General features: G+C 38.1%; 6 protein-coding genes across 6 annotated transcripts; 1 reads left to right on the top strand and 5 right to left on the bottom strand.

The window, feature by feature from the left end:
• Positions 1-2709: 2709 nt before the first annotated feature.
• Positions 2710-4681, top strand: LOC111478785 (WAT1-related protein At5g64700-like). Its single transcript, XM_023123244.1, has 5 exons — positions 2710-2893; positions 2987-3049; positions 3535-4069; positions 4191-4342; positions 4424-4681. Exons 1-5 carry the CDS (start codon positions 2721-2723, stop codon positions 4581-4583), a joined length of 1083 nt encoding a protein of 360 aa, XP_022979012.1. The 5' UTR covers positions 2710-2720; the 3' UTR covers positions 4584-4681.
• Positions 4682-5096: 415 nt separating this feature from the next.
• On the bottom strand, positions 5097-6103 carry LOC111478786 (early nodulin-75-like). Its single transcript, XM_023123245.1, has 2 exons — positions 5757-6103; positions 5097-5517 (listed from the first exon to the last, which is right to left on the bottom strand). The coding sequence occupies exons 1-2, from the start codon at positions 5964-5966 to the stop codon at positions 5182-5184; spliced, it is 546 nt and encodes a 181-aa protein (XP_022979013.1). The 5' UTR covers positions 5967-6103; the 3' UTR covers positions 5097-5181.
• Positions 6104-6912: 809 nt separating this feature from the next.
• LOC111478021 lies at positions 6913-7688 on the bottom strand. Its single transcript, XM_023122078.1, has one exon. It carries the CDS (start codon positions 7589-7591, stop codon positions 7022-7024), a length of 570 nt encoding a protein of 189 aa, XP_022977846.1. The 5' UTR covers positions 7592-7688; the 3' UTR covers positions 6913-7021.
• A 520-nt stretch (positions 7689-8208) lies between these two features.
• LOC111478060 (WAT1-related protein At5g64700-like) lies at positions 8209-11223 on the bottom strand. Its single transcript, XM_023122143.1, has 7 exons — positions 11007-11223; positions 10284-10346; positions 10080-10196; positions 9512-9749; positions 9279-9437; positions 8632-8783; positions 8209-8537 (listed from the first exon to the last, which is right to left on the bottom strand). Exons 1-7 carry the CDS (start codon positions 11183-11185, stop codon positions 8399-8401), a joined length of 1047 nt encoding a protein of 348 aa, XP_022977911.1. The 5' UTR covers positions 11186-11223; the 3' UTR covers positions 8209-8398.
• A 1170-nt stretch (positions 11224-12393) lies between these two features.
• Positions 12394-15243, bottom strand: LOC111477799 (actin-7). Its single transcript, XM_023121691.1, has 5 exons — positions 15093-15243; positions 14200-14271; positions 13705-14098; positions 13005-13618; positions 12394-12919 (listed from the first exon to the last, which is right to left on the bottom strand). Exons 2-5 carry the CDS (start codon positions 14257-14259, stop codon positions 12854-12856), a joined length of 1134 nt encoding a protein of 377 aa, XP_022977459.1. The 5' UTR covers positions 14260-14271; positions 15093-15243; the 3' UTR covers positions 12394-12853.
• A 1958-nt stretch (positions 15244-17201) lies between these two features.
• On the bottom strand, positions 17202-18210 carry LOC111478013 (RING-H2 finger protein ATL78-like). Its single transcript, XM_023122065.1, has one exon. The coding sequence runs from the start codon at positions 18082-18084 to the stop codon at positions 17446-17448; it is 639 nt and encodes a 212-aa protein (XP_022977833.1). The 5' UTR covers positions 18085-18210; the 3' UTR covers positions 17202-17445.
• Positions 18211-18837: the final 627 nt, after the last annotated feature.

Below are 18837 nucleotides of genomic sequence, written 5' to 3'. Positions count from 1 at the left end.
TTCGGCCCAAACTGAGAACGTTACTTTAAAATTGGGGCCAACGTGGAATTTATCAATAATCTTCCATTAAACTAGGCCCATTAAGTTAGGTCCAAAAAGTTGGCCCATGATCATACCAACGGTCCCATAATAATAATAAATAAATAAATAATACTAAAAATAATGAGGCCATGATTTTTCTTTTTCTTTTTGTAAGTGGGAAATTAGGGAGAGAGAATATAACCCTTCTCTACCACCTATTTTAGGGTAACACCAAATAATATTATAGGTATAAGTTTTATTATCCCGACCATTAATATTAGAGTCATGATTTAAACTTAGTTGGGTGTGACGTGGTCGGTCTGATTATTCTTCAGACCATGATAAGAACAAAAACGAACTCTCATTATTGTTCAAGGGAAGACTCAAATGAGGTATATGAGCCTAAACAATTATCTTCGTCTCGAGATACATCCCAACTACTCTAACCTTTTTATTTTTGTTTTTAAAGATGTTCGAGAACATCTTTGAATCCGATCAATTCTTGGTTGAGAGTTTCTTTCCCCTTTACACATATGGGATTGGTTTTGGATGATTAACTTTAGGCTAAACTAATGCATTAAGATTCCTTTTTCTTTTCTTTTATCTAATTTCTTACCAGATATCATTCATTACTAATATTATATAACACTATAATAATTATTTATCGAATATTGTAACACAATAAATAAATAAAGGAAAACATAATGTAACTTGATTAATATGAAAGATTCTTAGATAGATCAATTTGAGTATAGCTCAATTTGTGAGAAGTGTTGAGATGGATAGAATCACTTTCGAATATCGTAAATGAAAGTCTCTTCATTGATGGGAAGCTAAAGTTAGAGTGCTCGGAGGTTGATGGGATAGATGTCTTACATTTGATTTAACTCATTTGATTGGAACCAATCTTAATCTCATTTATCTCAATCGAATAAACTTCTTGAGTTTGTGGGATGTTTAGTTGTTGCTTTCGAAGCATGATGTGATAGTTTATAAATTTTTATTATGGGTCGGAGCCACAGTAAAAAGGGGAAAGAAAGAGGCAAAACCATGTCTTGTCTTGTAGGGGTCTTCATATTCTCTGGTAGAGATAGCTGAGAAGACAAACAATTGTGGAGGGCATTGGGGATTGTTCTTGTTTTGGACAAATAATGTGTGTGTATTTGAATGGATACAATCCCCCAATAATGAGTTCCATATACATGTATTTGAAGCAGAAGGAAGGCAATTAGATATGAACATTCTTACTATCTGAGCAACTTGAAACAAGAACAAAGGGATAAGTTTGGGACATCATGATCATGAGATCATTCCCATTACTGAAACAAAAGCAAATTCTAGACATTGAATTGACTTGTGAAAAGCCACCATGCAACCCACTTCCTTCATTTCTTCATTTTTTCAGTGCTTCATCATTCTAAACCTATTATTCCTTTGTAAATTTATTGGTTTAAAACAAAACTAGAATCTTAAAATCGTAATGGGTCAAAGTTTATCAAAACCAGACACCAAATGGTGTATCACCAAGAACGCTGGGTCAGGTGGATTGTGAAGTTGTTTTAAGAGTAACTTTTAGATTTGACTTCCATATATTTATTGACAAAGTTTTAATTTTTTGTTTATTTTTTCATATTGTGAAGGACGACTGTATCTATAATGGTCATAAGGTAATGACCTTCCTTGTTTGATAAGTTACTAGCTACACGAAAAATGTAATGATCTGGGCACGGTCTTAAAGAAAAGTTCAGTGAAATAGACGTGTCTATGAAGATATAAACTATCTCCACTTGAACGAAAAGACCCTATAAAGTTTTAATATTGTTCCCTAAAATTGGCTTCGGCCCTCTTTTTTATGCAAATTAGGTAGAGGCCGAAAAAGGTGTTATTCTAGGGATCGAGACGCCATTATGATCATATATCGAGCGGAAGTTGTAATAATTTGTGTAATGCCATTACTTTTAATTTGATTCATATTGATTCTGATCTTTATTACAAAATCAAGTATCCTTCTTTTCCAAAACAAAAACTCTGTAAAGCTTTGAAACCAACAAGAAATGGCACCAATCATACTCTAAATTACAACAAGACAAAGCGACATGCAAAGCTAAAAAGCCACAAAGTTAATGTGTATCCTATGAAAGGAATATTACATGGGGTAGGGAGTCCCCACCTCTACCCTTCTATCTTCCCGACTCTAATCTTCGACGACGGGTCCCGAAACGAAGGAACTTCTACTCTTTTAGGGTTTGGTCTAGAGATATTCATAAGACTGGTGGGGCAGGACAGGAACGAGGAACCCTTCCCTATCTCCGTTCCGGTCTCTTTTTCATTTATTTTTACAGGGAACGATGCGAGGATTCCTCTAGATAATTGAACTCAAATCCCCCTGAAGAACGTTGAATTGCTAATAAATGAAAAAATAGCATGAAATAAAAGGAAAAACAAAAAAATCTGACCAAAATCCCTTTTGAAGAATCAATTATAAAGCACTTTAAATGCCAACCATTGCTGTCACACATCGCATTATCATGATCGAAATATAATGAATCTGAACTCATTTGTAAGTAAAAGATAAAGCGCAATAGTTTGTGGGTTCTTTTTGAAATTCATTTCTGTTCATTCACCTCCCTTTTGCCCCTTATTTAAAGGCAGCCCCAAACAATGAACACTCCAAATTATCAGCCTTCCCATCACCAAATATGGCTTCCAACAACCCTTACATCGTTGCATTCTTCATCCAAATCACCTACGCCGGTATGAGCCTCATGTCCAAGGCCGCCTTCGCCTCTGGTATGAACACTTATATCTTCCTCTTCTATCGTCAAGCTGCTGGTACTCTTGTTTTGGTCCCGCTCACCCTACTCTTAAAAGGGTACGTTTCGTTTTCAATGTTTTTTTTTTTTTTTTCGATTTACCAATATAAACATAGCTCATAGCGGATCATTTTGTTGCAAATATATTTCAGGAAGGAGAAGAGGCCGTTGTCTTTGAAGCATTTGTGCCAGATTTTTGTCATTTCATTGATAGGGTGTGTATTAATATTTATCAGTAATGTTAGGAATTATAACTCTCCGCAATTGTATGATATTGTCCATTTTGAGTATAAGTTCTTTCGCTTAGTGTTTTAGTTTCCCCAAAAGACCTCATAGCAATGGAGATATTGTATTCCCTACTTATCAACTCATAATCATTCCCTTAATTAGCCAATATCGGACTCCCACCTATCTTCTCCTCGAACAAAGTACATCATAGAGCCTCTCTTGAGGCCTATGGAGCCCTCAAACAACCTCCCTTTAATTGAGGCTCGACTCAATTCTCTGGAGACCTCGAACAAAGTCCCAACTTTTTTCTTTGACATTTGAGGATTCTATTAACACGATTAAATTAAGAGATGATTCTGATATCATATTAAGAATTACGACTCTTCAATGTAGGACTCACTCCCAACGATATATCAACTTTTTATTTTATTCAAAGAATCTTATTATAGTTTCAATTATGAATTGGGTTTAGGATCACTCTAGCATTGGATGCATATGGAGTAGCCATTAACTATACGTCGGCAACATTGGGCGCCGCAGCTTTCAATTGCGTTCCTGTCACCACATTCTTCTTCGCACTCATACTAAGAATGGAGAAGGTGAAGCTAAATAAAGCAGCCGGGATAGCAAAGGTGGTGGGCATAATGATATGCATGGCGGGCGCCGCCATTCTAGCTTTCTACAAAGGCCCATATTTAAGCCCAATTTTGAGCCACCACCAACTATTCCACCACGTCCAAACCCAAACACAAACCCACCACCCTCCTACCTCCCAAAACACATGGATGATCGGCTGCTTCTTCCTCCTCGTCACCAGCGTCTCTTGGGGGATCTGGTTCGTTCTCCAGGCTCGATTCTTGAAGGAGTACCCGCACCCGATGGAGTTCATGTGCGCACAGACCGTGATGAGCACGGCTCAGACCTTCGTCGTAGCCATTGCCATGGAAAGAGACCCTTTGGAGTGGAAATTGGGCTGGAATGTTCGACTCTACGCTGTGCTCTACTGTGTAAGCTCAATCAAATAACGCGTTTTAGTAATAACGACTCAGTCATTGAACTTACCCAAAAATGTAATATCTACTTATAAATCCATTATTATTTCTTAAATTAGCTTGATATCTGGTGCAGGGTGTGCTAGTCATTGGTGTGGCAAATAATGCCCAATGTTGGGTCATCAGAGAGAAGGGTCCAGTTTTTCAAGCCATGACGACGCCGTTGAACTTAATGGCTACAATAATTGGTTCTCTATTGCTACTTTCTGAAGGAATTTACGTGGGAAGGTAATAAATTACGGTAATTTAAGCTGTAAATTTTTGTGTTAAAAGTTACTGAATTTAGTGTTGTTGTTGTTGGGATTACAGTATAATAGGAGCATCGTTGCTGGTCATGAGTCTTTACAGTGTTTTGTGGGGTAAAAGCAAGGAGCTTGTCACTGCTCCAAACGACCAACAACCGTCTCCACCACTAAAACAGGCTGATGAGTCGACATGTCGTTCTGAAGTCAACTCCACGTTAGTCTAAGCAAAAGCTGTGATGAACTTGTTCGTGATATTTAATTTCTTCTCTAAAATTGTATTTTGGTTACTAAATGCAATACAATTCCCCTATCAATTTCCATATTATGAAATAAATTTTCATTTATCAGTATAATTATTAAGAAAAATATTATAAAGTTTTGGAAATTATGAAAAATATTATAAAGTTTAAAACTTATATGAATTTAGAATCAAAATCTTGAAAAATAAAAAATAAAAATTGTCCCTGCAGCAACGTACCGGCTGCAGGGGTCTGAGCCGCACGCGCGCCGCACACGAGAATACGGCTTCGGGTCGGCTGTCAGGTCGACCACGGGTTAAGTCGCGAGTCACTGAGTCGTGGGCTGATGGGCCACCTATTGGGGATCATGGAGCGGGCTGCGACTATGGGCTTTATAGTTGGGCCGAGGATGCGCGAGTGGGCTAGAAGACGCTGGGTGAGAAATTGGGCCGATGACGAAATTGGGCCGGAATTCTAACTGGGCTGATGGGCTTCAGATTCAATAATTCTCAGAAGACTGATTTATTATTACTCAGTTTATCTCAAAAAAAAGGAAGAAAAAAAGTGACACACGAAGCTTTTCTTAATTGCTGATTACTTTGATCACTGGTTCCTCTGTTTCAGTGGGTTTCTCCGGCGACTCTGTCTTCTCAGGCGGAGGCTCGTTCTCATCGGAAACTTCGACTTTGGTATTGCTTTCAATTGGTTCAGCATTTTCTGTAACAGAATCGGAAACTGGTGGCTCCGGCTCAGGTGGGTTGGTCTCAAACGGCTTCTCCTCCGTCGGTGGGTTTATTTTCTTCTCTGTTTCCGGTGGGATAGTTTCAGACGGCTTCTCCTCCGGCGGTGGGTTCATTTTCTTCTCAGTTTCCAGTGGGATCTCTTCTTTCTCCGATGGATCCGCTGCTGCTGTCTTCTCCTTTTCATTAATAAATTACATCCATTTTTTAAATTAATAAATTTATTAGACATTAAAAGGGAAAAAAATAAAAGATAAAAACAGGGGCTGACAGAGAAAAGAAAATTGGGAAATGAAAGCAAAAAGACAACCACCATTGCATTATTACTCATGTTCATCAAGATTCTTTTTCTTTTTTTTTTTTCAGGATCGAAACAGATTAAAAAAATTGTTCAAATAAATAAAAAAAAATAAATTACCTGATCACTGAACAAATGGCTGAGACAACGAGGCTTAGAACCCACCTTGTCTTCATCGACGATCTCCGTGCCCTGGGCGCCGCTGCTGCCATTCTCCAGTTTAGTTTCGGCCACCGTCTTCTCCGGAGAAAGCTCTGGCGCCGGTGCCGGAGCCGGAGCCTCGCCGGAGTCAGCCTTGAGAACCTTTGGCTTCGTCGCACAAGCTCCCATCCTTGTCTGTGTCTGTGGGTGAATGAAAGTGTATGAGAGAGAAAATGGGGGTAATGATTTATAGAGAGAGAGAGGAACAGGGATTTCGGCAACTTGGGATTCCGACAATTCCTAAGAAACAACGAAAAACACAAATAATTATGGGAATAACCTATGTATCTATGTATGTGTCTATATAACAAAAATTTCTTTTTTTTTTTTTTTTAATAAATATGTAGTTGGAGCGGACGGTAAAATAAAATAATGTGTACCGTCCCCATTTTAAATTGTTTCATTAGAAAAATAATATAATTTTCTTAGTTTAATTTTAATAATAGTTGAATGAAACAAGTTAACTCAGTCATGGGTTAGTTTGAAATTTCTGAAAAAAAAAATAATGGTTCGGCTCATGGATTAGGAACATTTTTAGACGATCAAGTCAATGAATTCTAATGTTCATTACTCAATCTGGGTCGAGTTGAACTGTGAACTCTACCATTCAAGGCACTAACCTGACTAACTAAAAATTTAAACACAACTGGTACCGAATATATTATAGGATTTTGAGGAATGGGTTTGTTATGTTGTGTAATGTTGAAAGTTTGGCCGTATTGGAGAAATGGGCTCGCCACCATTATTTTAGGGATGCGTAATTTTTCTCTTAAATAACCATCAAAATTAGAAATTAATTAATTAACTAATTACATATTAAATTTCATAAAAACATGGAAGAAAAGTTTGTGGGCAGCCATTAGCATATAATTAATCATTCCCTCCAATAATAATTCACAACTATTTAAGATATATATCATCAATTGATTCAATATCTACGTGTTAATGAACTTAAATTTAATGTTGTTTTAAGGGTTATTATTGGATCATGAGTAGGAAGTGAACGAATAAGTCAAAAGTCAGTTTTAAATCATATAGCGATTTAAACCTAATTTTTCGAGTCGAGCATAGTTTCACTAGTTTAGACATAAATTATCGATCTACCTACGAACTTAGGAAGCTATTATTCAAAATTCTTGACTAAGGATTGAAAAATTAACCACCGAGAAAAATGGGGGGGAAAATCAAGAACAGAGAAGAACAACAGAGGAAGAAATCATAAATCCATAGATGAAGATCAAGAACCCAAAATGCAGGGCCCAATTCCTCTTAAACTTACCCAAATAGCTCTCCGGCGGCTCCTGGTAATGAATCTCAAATTCCTCATCCGCGGCGCCGCCATCGAGGACTCCGCCGGCGGTAGAGATCCTCATCTTCATGAGTCGGAGCTTCTCAGTGGCCAAACCCAGAGTGAGTTTATGGCAACGGCGCTGATACTTGAAGGCATTGATGCAGCGGAGGGTCTGAGCGATAGAGACATAGAAAGTGAGATGGGAAAGGGAGAGGAGAGCAATGGGGATCCAGCAATGGCGGCACTGGAGGCGGGGGGAAAGGGATTGGGCTAAGAAGATGAGAGCCAGAAAAATGAAGAAGAGGTGGAAGAGGTTGTGGAGCTNTTTCTTTTGAAGATCTATGGCGTGCTTCTTCTCTAGGGTCTTCTCGAAATGGAGCTGGATTAAGGTGTTCAGAGCCTGGAGAGCTGTCTCTGTGGAGATTGATGGGTGCGGCCGAGTGTGGGCTTCCAAATCCGCCATTGATGAGGACCTTGCTTCAATCTGAGATGGAGGGATGGATGGGGAACCGGCACAAAAGGGATTTGATGAATCCGTGAAGAAATCAATGATTTGGGGCTTTTTGTCGTCGACAAATTTTAACTAATCTTTTACCTCATATTTATTTTATTTTTAAATTTTAATAAAAAATTAATTTCGAAAAAAAAATTAATTTTTGTCCTCTTCACTCCTCTAATCAACCCTCAATCCACATTCTTTGGGATTCAGCGTCTTTGCTGACACACTCCTTCATGACCAGTACTCTTCGGGGCTCACCCTCCTCATTGGCACATCGTCATTCGTTCCCTTCTCTGATTGATCCACCTCCTTCGTGTCCACCCCCTTTCGAGGCTTAGCCTCCTTACTAACACATCACTCGGTGTCTAACTTTGATACCATTTGTAATAGTCCAAGTCCACCACTAATAGAAATTGTCTTCTTCGTACTTTTCCCTCATCGTTTTTAAAACGTGTATACTAGGGTAAGATTTACACTTTTACAAAGAATATTTTGTTCTCCTTCTCAATCGATGTAGAATCTCATAGTTCGTGATAGTCTTATCACCAGCTCAATTGATGTTTTTAAAAAAAAAAAAAAAATCTCATTTTAGCCTCTTACTATATTTAACCAAGATTGTATCGAGATTAAACGATGACCAAAAATAATCGTTATCATGTGTACAAAACCTTACAATCCAAATTCAATTGAAGCATTAGATGAAAAAAGCGTGACCTAAATTCCAAACGAGATATCTGATTCAATTGAATTAGAAATGGATGTGGTTGGAATTCAGATGTGATCTAAAGTTTCCTTTTCCGGGGGAACAGAAGGATGGTTCTTGGTTTCTTCATCGCTGCAACTCATCTCCTTCCTTTTTCCCCATAGAACGCTGTAAAGGCTCAAAACCAGCAACATGGCGCCTATGCCACTGTTCATCACAACCCAGAAGAACCAAAAATGGGTTAAAATGGTGAGTAATGGAGTAATAATAATAGGGCATCAATGGGCCATCCCACACTCACCTCCCCAAGCTAACTCCATCGTTCAACAGCAACTGTGAACCAATGAGTGTAAAAATGAGGTTCAAGGGTGTGGTAACAGCTTGGAAAACAGGGCCCTTCTTTTTTATGACCCAACTTGACAGAAAGTTTGCAATGCATATTACAAAAGTTCCCTGCAACAAGGTTTTCAGTAACAATAAGCTATTAGAGAATGAAACGAGCATATTTTTCCTGTTACGGGCACAAGTGTCTGTAGTTTTGCTTTCGGTTTTAACCAAAAAGATCTCGTGTCGATGAAGTTAGTTGTTGTGAGATCCCACATTGGTTGAAGAGGGAACGAAACATTCTTTATAAAGACATGAAAACTTCTCCCTGAATACCAATGAGGACGCTGAGACTCGAAAAGGGATGGATTGTGAGATCCCACATTGACTAGAGAGGAGAACGAATGCGTTTTAAAATCCTTTGAAGGAAACCTAAAAGGGATAGCACATAGCGGTGGTGGGTTTTGGCTGTTATGCTCACAGCCACTTGAAGATTTCATGCATGTACATGGCTAAGTTTAGAGTTTGGTTTCGATACCACCGGTTAAGAACAAGTGAACATCTACAATTTTATAATGATTAACTTTGAATATAAGCTTTCGTAGCTTAGAGAGAGATTCATACGCAATAAAGAACAGAAACGAGGCGAATGTTCCAACCGAGCTGCCACTCAGAAGTGTTTCGTTCCACTGCAATGGCCACAACAAACGACTGCAAAGCGCTTGACAATGTTTGTCCACACGTTAACACGAGTGGCGATGAGCCCGTCTTCAAAATCAATGCCTGAAAATATACGTTTAAGTTGATGGGTTACGGTAACAAAAGACGACAAAGAAGGTGGAGTTTGGATAACTAACCTGAAGAACAAACCACAAACCCCATGAAATGCAGGCAAAGAGAAGCAAAAAACAACCAAAAATCCATGTTTTGGGGGAAGAAACATGAGACTCATGGGTTTCAAAAAGATGATAATGGAAGAATGGCTTTATGTATGGGCCTCTGTAAAATGCAAGCACTGCAACGCCTGCAATGCACACAATTATGCCTCCAACCTTTGCCATTCCACTTGCTTTCCTTATCTTTACTTCCTCCATCCTATCAACAACACATACCCATACGAGCGTTCATGGCTGAGATCATAATTTTCTAATAACTCAAATCTACTACTAACAAATATTGTCATTTTTGAACTTCCCCTATTTAAAATGCGTATACTATGGAGAGGGTCTAGCCCTATTCTAACCCGTGCTTTGCACCATCCTGTGACTGACTCTAATACTATTTGTAACAGCCTAAGCCAACAGCTAGTAGATATTGTTCGCTTTAGTCTGTTACTTTATTAGGGAGAGGTTTCTACACCCTTATAAAGAATGCTTCGTTTCCCTCTCCAACATGGAAGTTTGGAGAAAGATCATGGTTTAGAACCTGAAAATAAGAGCAAAGAAGAAGGTGGTGACAGGGAGACAATTGAACGCTGCAGCACCCAAAGTTGCAGAAGTATATTTAACGCCTAACCCATAAACATTCAAAGCCAATGTAAACCTGCACGTTTTAAACACAAATGATTGCTGAAACGATCCATGAACAATCTCAAATTCAGAGAGTAAATCTACTTATAATTGTACTGACCCTAAACTGGCCTGCATGAAAATCTTGAACACCACTCCTACTGATAAACCTGCTATTTCCTGTCTGCAATGCATGAAAAAACAAGAAACCAATTGTTACGGGCATGAAAATATCTTGTGCGAATGAAGATAATTATCTCTTAGTTATGCATGTATGATCTTCGAATCACTCACAGCCACTTGAGGGTGGCTAAATCTAGAGCTTGGTTTCGAACAAGTGAACCTCTACAACGTCATAATGGTGCATTACGAACGACACGCTTCACTAGCTTCCACCTCATGTTAGGCCATTAATCGGGGGATTCTACAAAGTAGTTTAACGAAGAAATGTATGGCTTTGAGGTCAACTTTTGAGTGAAAATCTAACCTTTAACAACAGTCGATTAGTCCAACTAAAAGATGGGAGATTCTTGAAATATGGAACAATACCCCAATTTTAGAAGAAAAATGGATAGGACAGCGAAGGTTTTGAAATGGGTTTTTTCTTCTTTTCTTTTTCGGTATTATGCCGCCCCTCCCCTGAATTCAAAAAAGAAGATGTGACTTTGTCTTTCCTTTGGGTTGTGCTTAACGTAAAGTGACTCTTCCCTCTCGTGATAATGGTGTGATAGTTCTGCTTTGGGTTAAGCTCTCGTAATTTGGTTTTGGTTTTATTCAAAAGACGTTAAGCTAACTGAGAAAATCGTCTCTCGACACGAAAAATGAGGCTTAAGTAATTAGTTACCTTTTGAAAAATATGGTGATGGGCAGCAAGAAGAGCGTTCCAACAGCTTGCCTGTAGAAAAGGAAAATATAAACATTCATACCAGAAGCAAAGGCAGCCTTTGACAATAGACTCATCCCAGCAAACGCGATTTGGCAGAGAATAGCAGCCAAGTAAGGCTTGTTTGAGTCCATTCTCATGAAACCAACAACTATTTTGATCCCTCTTCCCCTTCATCTGTGTGTGTTGTTTAATAAAACCAACAATCCAACCATCACCATTCAATAAAATATGTAAGTTTATATTATTCAATTCGTGTAAGTGCTTCATCATAATTGGAAGATTACTTCTCTAGTGGGAAAAGTTTAGTTATTGTTGATTACACACTCTAGATTCTTTCCCACTCAATTGTATTAATGATTTTGGGTACGTGGAGCTAATAGAAAAACTACGAGTACTATTATGATCAAACATCACTACTAGTAGATATTGTCCTCTCTAAATTTTTTCTTTCGAATTTTTACTCAAAATTTTTAAAACACATCTGTTAAGGAGAAGTTCTATCTTTATTGAATTAATGTTTAGTAAAAAACGGAACGTATAAAAGAAGAGGGCAAGTTCTTTCTGTTGATGATAATTTCATGTCCTTTAGAATCATTTGATTCTAACAAATAAAAAGGATGGTTAGTATGGTTTTGATTGATAAAATAGAATAAAGAGGTTGGCCAAAGTGCAATTCCAGCTTAACCTCAACTTCTACAGATTAATTTATAACAAAAAGGAAATGCTTCCCAAGCCCCTCAGAGCATACTTGTGTTTTATATTACTCGACTTTGACGTATTACATTCTTAAAAAAATTGCAAATCAATGAGTAGCAACATGACCTGATCCAACATACCAAATACTTCTCAAGGCAGATTACAAGAATTCCCTACGAACGTTAACTCAAAGTTTGGTTTAAATCTTGAGCTTGGAGCGTTACATAGATTCAATGGGCTTAACACATGCCAAACTCAAAAGAACGGATACAGTTCATAATGTTTGCTAGACAAAAATAAACATGCACCTATTTTACTTTGTCAAAATCTTCCTACTCGAAAAGTTATATCCTCAAGTCAAATTTTGCCATTTTCTAAAACTTTCTTCTCAAAATGGGGCAGGAACTTGAGCATACGTTGCTTAGCCGTGGACAACACAATCCTAAGTTGGCTCGACTCACTTAGTACTGAGCCACACAATTGCCAAAATCCCAAGTGCGGTTGTGACCATCATTTCAAATACCCACGTTTATAGGGGTATTGAATCTCCCAATACTTTACATAATGGGAATGGGTAATTAGGAATGAAACTGGATGAACATACATTCATTTACTTCACAAAGGTAAGAAACATTGAGAGAGACATTTCTGGAAAGCTCAAAAATGCAGTATCAAGATTTCAATTCCATAGCAAGTTTACGACCAAAAACTGACACTAATATTTCGCATACAATAAATATTAACATTAATGTTCTCAGGGAAAACCTTCAAAAAGAAAAGAAAATTGGAAAAAATGTATATATTTAGGAAAAGCATCACAATCACTCTTTCTGCTACGAATATCCTATGGTCGAGAACCACAGATGACAGAACAGAACAGATTCTTTTTGCCACAAATCTGGAGGGTCACCAGCAATTGTGAGCTTCCAACAACAAGGCCACCGTATGAATGGAGAATCATAGTGAATGAAAATGCATTGATACAACAAATCTAACACAGTCCCTCCCTTCCTCCTTTGACGCCAACCAATCTCAGTTCAACATTACATGACACAAAAAAGCCAACTAAAGGGAAAAATAACTCACCAGCAAAGAAACTGACCAGCAGCTCAGAAACACTTCCTGTGGACAATGGATGGGCCCGATTCATCATATTCACCCTTTGAAATCCACATCTGATACAACAAAACGCAAGGGTGAGTGCCATTTGTGAATTCAAAACTATAACGAAATACTCTGTGGATGCAAGAATAGATTTACCTGCTGGAAGGTACTTAGGGATGCGAGAATAGACCCTCCAATCCAGACACTGTATTTCCTTTCGGGTGGAGCAACAACCTTAATCTTCATGCTGCTGGGAGCAAGGGCTGTAATTTCCTTGCTCATCCTGTCTGCAATGCCAGGGAACATGGTTGAGCCACCACTGAGGACGATGTTTCCGTAAAGGTCCTTTCTGATATCGACGTCACACTTCATGATGGAGTTGTAGGTAGTTTCGTGGATTCCTGCAGCTTCCATACCGATGAGAGATGGTTGGAATAGAACTTCTGGGCAACGGAATCTCTCAGCTCCAATGGTGATGACTTGTCCATCAGGAAGTTCGTAGTTCTTCTCAATAGAGGAACTGCTCTTTGCAGTCTCGAGTTCTTGTTCATAGTCAAGAGCAACATATGCCAGCTTCTCCTTCATGTCACGGACAATTTCCCGTTCAGCAGTAGTGGTGAACATATAACCTCTTTCGGTGAGAATCTTCATCAAAGCATCAGTGAGGTCACGACCAGCAAGGTCTAAACGAAGAATTGCATGAGGGAGGGCATAACCCTCGTAGATGGGAACGGTGTGACTCACACCATCACCAGAATCCAGCACAATACCTGTTCAAAGTAGAATCTTTTTCAATACCAAATAATCCAAGTTCAAAATTACATCATTGTCATTCAAATAGAATTCATATACATACCAGTTGTACGTCCACTAGCATAGAGGGACAGAACAGCCTGGATGGCAACATACATAGCAGGCACATTAAACGTCTCAAACATGATCTGAGTCATCTTTTCTCTGTTAGCCTTTGGGTTGAGTGGAGCCTCAGTCAGAAGCACAGGGTGCTCTTCGGGAGCAACACGAAGTTCATTGTAAAATGTGTGATGCCAAATCTTTTCCATGTCATCCCAGTTACTGACTATACCGTGTTCAATGGGATATTTCAAGGTAAGGATACCTCTTTTGGACTGAGCCTCATCCCCAACATAGGCATCTTTTTGGCCCATTCCAACCATGACACCAGTATGTCGGGGACGACCAACAATACTGGGAAAAACTGCCCTAGGAGCATCATCACCAGCAAAGCCAGCCTGCACAACAAAAAATGGCATTAAATTAGAGGAAGAAATGAAAATCCTTGGGATAAAAATGGATGCAACCAGCACACAAACACAAGAACCAATGAACTGACCTTCACCATTCCAGTTCCATTGTCACAAACAAGTGGCTGAATATCTTCAGCGTCTGCCATCTTTTTCAAAAACTGCACAAAGCATTATAAAAATAGAAGTTGAATAAATAAACAACACATAGCAATCTAGAATCCATGTCTCGGGCATCTTAGATTTACAATCCATTAATTAACTTCATGTAATTGATCTTCCAGACTCATCAAGTAATACAGGAATCAATATACTACTAAAAACGATTCCAGACATAAGAAATCAAACCAGTAATCAAATATCTTATAGATCTTACAAACGAAAAGGAACACGAGCTGACAAGAAACTGACAATCTTATCCGTTTTCAGATCGAGAAGCTACCAGAACTAATCTGAGTGATAAAAATAACACAAAGCAGAGAACAAACACACTAAATACCAGATCAGACAACCAAAAGACCAGAATAGTTCGTCCATCAACTAAACAGACAATAAATAAACAAAAACAAGCACCAATCACCAGAAAGCTGCGCAGCTATGCGCGATTACAGAATTGCATGCGGAAATCAAAAGCTACACATCGCCAAAGCCTAGATCTCAGTTGCTTAAGTACACACAGTCAAAACCCAAACCAAAATTTTCAGATCAGTTACATCGATCGGACAAAAATCACGGATCCACACCAATCGATGCAGAATTCCAAACCAGACACAAAGATCAGCAAAATTTCAGAAACCTCATCAGCAGAAACCGAATTAAAGCAATAAATCAGAAAATGAGAGCCCTGAAAAGCATAATTTAGCAAAAGAACAAAAACCCCAGATCGAAGTTCAGAAGAATAAGAGACAAGCAAATGGCAGCAGAGTAGAAAGAGTGAAGTAAATAAAAGAATGCAAGTTAGAGAGAAGGAGATGAAACAAACCTTGGATTAAAGAGAGGAAAATGAACGAGGAAGAAGAAGCCAACCTCCAAAGACGAAGGTGTGGCTGAGAGTAGTGAGAGTCGACCTAGCTAGCTGTGTTGCACGACAGGAATTACAGGAAGAGAAATCAAGGGAAGATAGGGTTTATAAATAGAGAGAGAGAGAGAGAGAACGCGCGGTAATGTAAATTCAAATGCAAATGCAAATGCAAATTCGGATGAAATGACGAATTTGGATTGGGAATTGAAGGAATCATTTCCACCACCAGAAAAGATAGAGTGACCTGGCTGACAGCTTTGCCCAGCCCCATCCTTCGCCTTCTTTCTCTTTTTCATCCAATCTCAACCGTTGGATCTTATCAAATGTAAACATATTAATTAATAAATTCTGAGAAAATATGTATAATAAAACCCTTATTAATAAAATTTATTTATATATATATAAGAAGAGGGATTTACACTATTTTATTATCTTATTATTTAGACAAAGTTGCTCTCTTAGTGGCAAACCATTACCTCCACACTTTATATTATTATCTTAATTTGATTTTTATTTTTTAATTAATATGATATTTTAAATTTTTAATTGATATTATATGTTTTAACCAATTAAATTATATTTTATTAACTATGTAATAATATTATTGTACTTACTCGTCTATCACCAAATATCATCAATAAGGATCACTCATATTCACAAATAGAGATGTTTATAAAACGGGACGAGAACAGGGACGGGGAATACAATCCATGTCCCTCAGTCCTATTTAGCCAACGTAGAGAAATCTCTTCTCATTTCGTCTGTCATTTCATACCCCAACTTCAAACTATACGTTAAAAGGAGCTCTATATTCACGAAACCTAAACCCTCAAATAAATGAAAAGACTATTTTGCCCTTGAAAAACAAAAGAGGTTGGAAAGAAGATAATTGCTAAAATGATGTTAAAATCTTTTTTGCTTTAAGAAACAAGAAAATATGATTTTTTTTAAAAAAATGATATAGAAATATGAGTTGGAAAGTGGGGAAGAAGGCAAGGTAGAAGTAAATTAGAAGCAAAGATTAATTGGAGGATGTGGGTTTGGTAGTGTGTCTTTGTTAGGTCCGGTTTAATAATGCATTGAGGATTTGATGGGGGTGGTGACAGATTCTTAAAACTGGTGCCTCAAACTCCTGCAATTTAATGACGGCGGCCTTTAGATCTGTCCACCATCTTCTCATCCGCCAACCCCCGCCCGCTTCACATCCGATCTACGGCGCCCAAACAGAATTCAGCTCGTCCACAGATGGCGGCGGGTCCGTCGGGATTGAAGCTTTGGTCACTAAGCCCACCAAGGCCACCCCTCTCGTGGGAAGTTCCTCCGTCCCATCACTTGCCTTATGTCGAACCACATATGAAGATAAAATATATGTACTCTTTAGTATATTATTATTTATTATGATTGAAAATAGAAAGTATCACGAACGAAGAGTGAGAATATTACCAAGTGAAGTATAAACAAGTTAAAAAAATTTCTAAAAAAGTCGGGATTGGGAGGGATGTGTCGAGGTGACATTCGAGATACACATCACCAACAACATTCCACAAAGACAGCAAGATAAAGGAACATTTGCACATGGTATAGTGCTTTTATATACATATATATAGGTATTTGGGTTGGTGTATGTGATATATCAAACACAACATGTGAACTCTATCATCCAAATTCTCCCTTTTTCAGTGCAATTTATGTTTTGCTTTTCACTCTCACCTTCCATTCCCATTCCTCTCATGCCTCCCCTTTTTTGGCCATTTTTTCTCACCTTCCTTTCATTCTGCTTTCTATGATGGGATAGATTTAAATTCTAGACCGGATTTGTCTCGACACGATCTCATATCATCTAACCTAATTTATCTCGACACAATCTCATATTATCTAACCTAATTTTGTATAATGTAGACTTTGTTTATCGAGAGATAAAATATTCTATAATTTAATCTCTAAACTTTCCCTCCATTCTCCATTTTCTAATTTCTCTCCGCTTTTTGAATAAATGGAAAGTTTTATAAATTAATTTGAGAGTGGAAGAAGAAAATAATGTTAAGACAAAAGTTTAAATTTAGAGCTAAATGATCGGAGAATTATAACCGAAACCTTTTTATTTGAGGGGGAAAAGAGTGGAAGAGGAAAGATATTTACATTTGAATTAAGTTCCCTAATCTTGGCTAGGCTTGTAATAATTCTAATTAATTTTAAAAAGAAAAAAAAAAGATGCTTACTTGCTAAAGCAAAAAGTAACCAAAATGCTCCATCAATCACAAAAAGCCCAACCCCACAGCCCCACTTCCCACTTCAATCTCATCTACTACTTACTTTACCTATAGTTGCATACCAAACCTTCCCGTTCCACCGGAGCAATAACAACATTCACAACCACTTCCTCCCCCGGAGGCGGCGGCGGCGGCGACGGGTCAACAGGGGATGAACTCGCCGTCACAGGCGCCTCCTGGCTGCCTCCAGCGGCGATCTTATGGCAAGTGTTGAGGCAATTGCGGCACTTGGGGCAAGAATTATGGGAACTCAGCCATTTATCAATGCAATGAACGTGGAAGCCATGGAAGCATTTGGGCAATACACGCACCCGATCCCCACCCTCGAACTCCGACAAACAAATCACGCATTCCCCATCGATTCCCCTTAATTTATTCCCCTCTTTTGGGTATTCCACCGTCGGAAATTTCTTTAAGACATTTCGTCGAACACCTTTCGGATGCACCGCCAAAATCCCACCGCCACGTCCTTCCGACATCGTTGCCAGCAAACTGGAACACCGCAACGCGCATTTTAGAATCGCGTTGAGACCCAGAGAGCAAACTAGAGCACAGAGGAGAACCGAAAGTACCATCACTACGTTCATGTCGAAGCTCCCGAACCCAGGTCGCAGCTGCACTGACACCGGCGGACTGGCGGTCACGGCGGGAAGGAGAAGCCTTCTTGAATTAGTGATAGACATGTGGGGAGAACGTTGAAAGGTTAAAGATTGAGTTTTGGAATTGTAATTTGTTCTTTGTGAGAATAATGGGAGAACTTAAATAGCAAACGAAAATTAATGGATTGTGGGGGATTGGGGAAGAACAAACCTGACGTGTCCTTTATTTATATATATATATATATATATATTTAACTTAAGCTCTTTAAATTTCGTGAATATTTTAGAAACAAATTTAAAAGGTGAGACAAGAAAGTATTATTCGTTTTTATCTAATTTCGAACTTAATTTCGGAAAAATATTATCTTGTCTTTTTTTTTAGGTTCGAACATATAACCTCTTGATTAAAGGCAACCTTGACACGCCTCTTTGAGACGGTTTTGAGGGACCTCATTCTTAAAATGGTAAAATTGAAATCTCGAGCCTACAAATATCAACAAAAACAATAATAAATATCACAAAAAGATTTTATTGTAGTGGGTTCCAATTGCAGCCACCCTTTAGAGCAACAGCTCAAATGCCATAAGCTTTTATCTTTTTAATTTATATGCTTTCTTTAACCCATTAATTAAATGACACAAAATAAATAAATTTTTAAAAAAAAAGCACACTATTTATGATATTGAAATTAATTTTTTTTTATTGATAGTGATACTTAATTTGAAGAATAAAAGAGTGTTCCAGCAGATTCCAACTATCCAACATAAATAATTTCTTCAATTATGCTTTCTTATTATTAATATTAAAAAAAAAAAAAAGTGGCTATTTTTCTATTCA

This window comes from Cucurbita maxima, unplaced genomic scaffold, assembly GCF_002738345.1.
Source record: "Cucurbita maxima cultivar Rimu unplaced genomic scaffold, Cmax_1.0 Cma_Scf00004, whole genome shotgun sequence".
NCBI lineage: Eukaryota > Viridiplantae > Streptophyta > Magnoliopsida > Cucurbitales > Cucurbitaceae > Cucurbita > Cucurbita maxima.
Note: the sequence above shows the minus strand (reverse complement) of the source record. Positions and strands in the feature narration are given on the sequence as shown.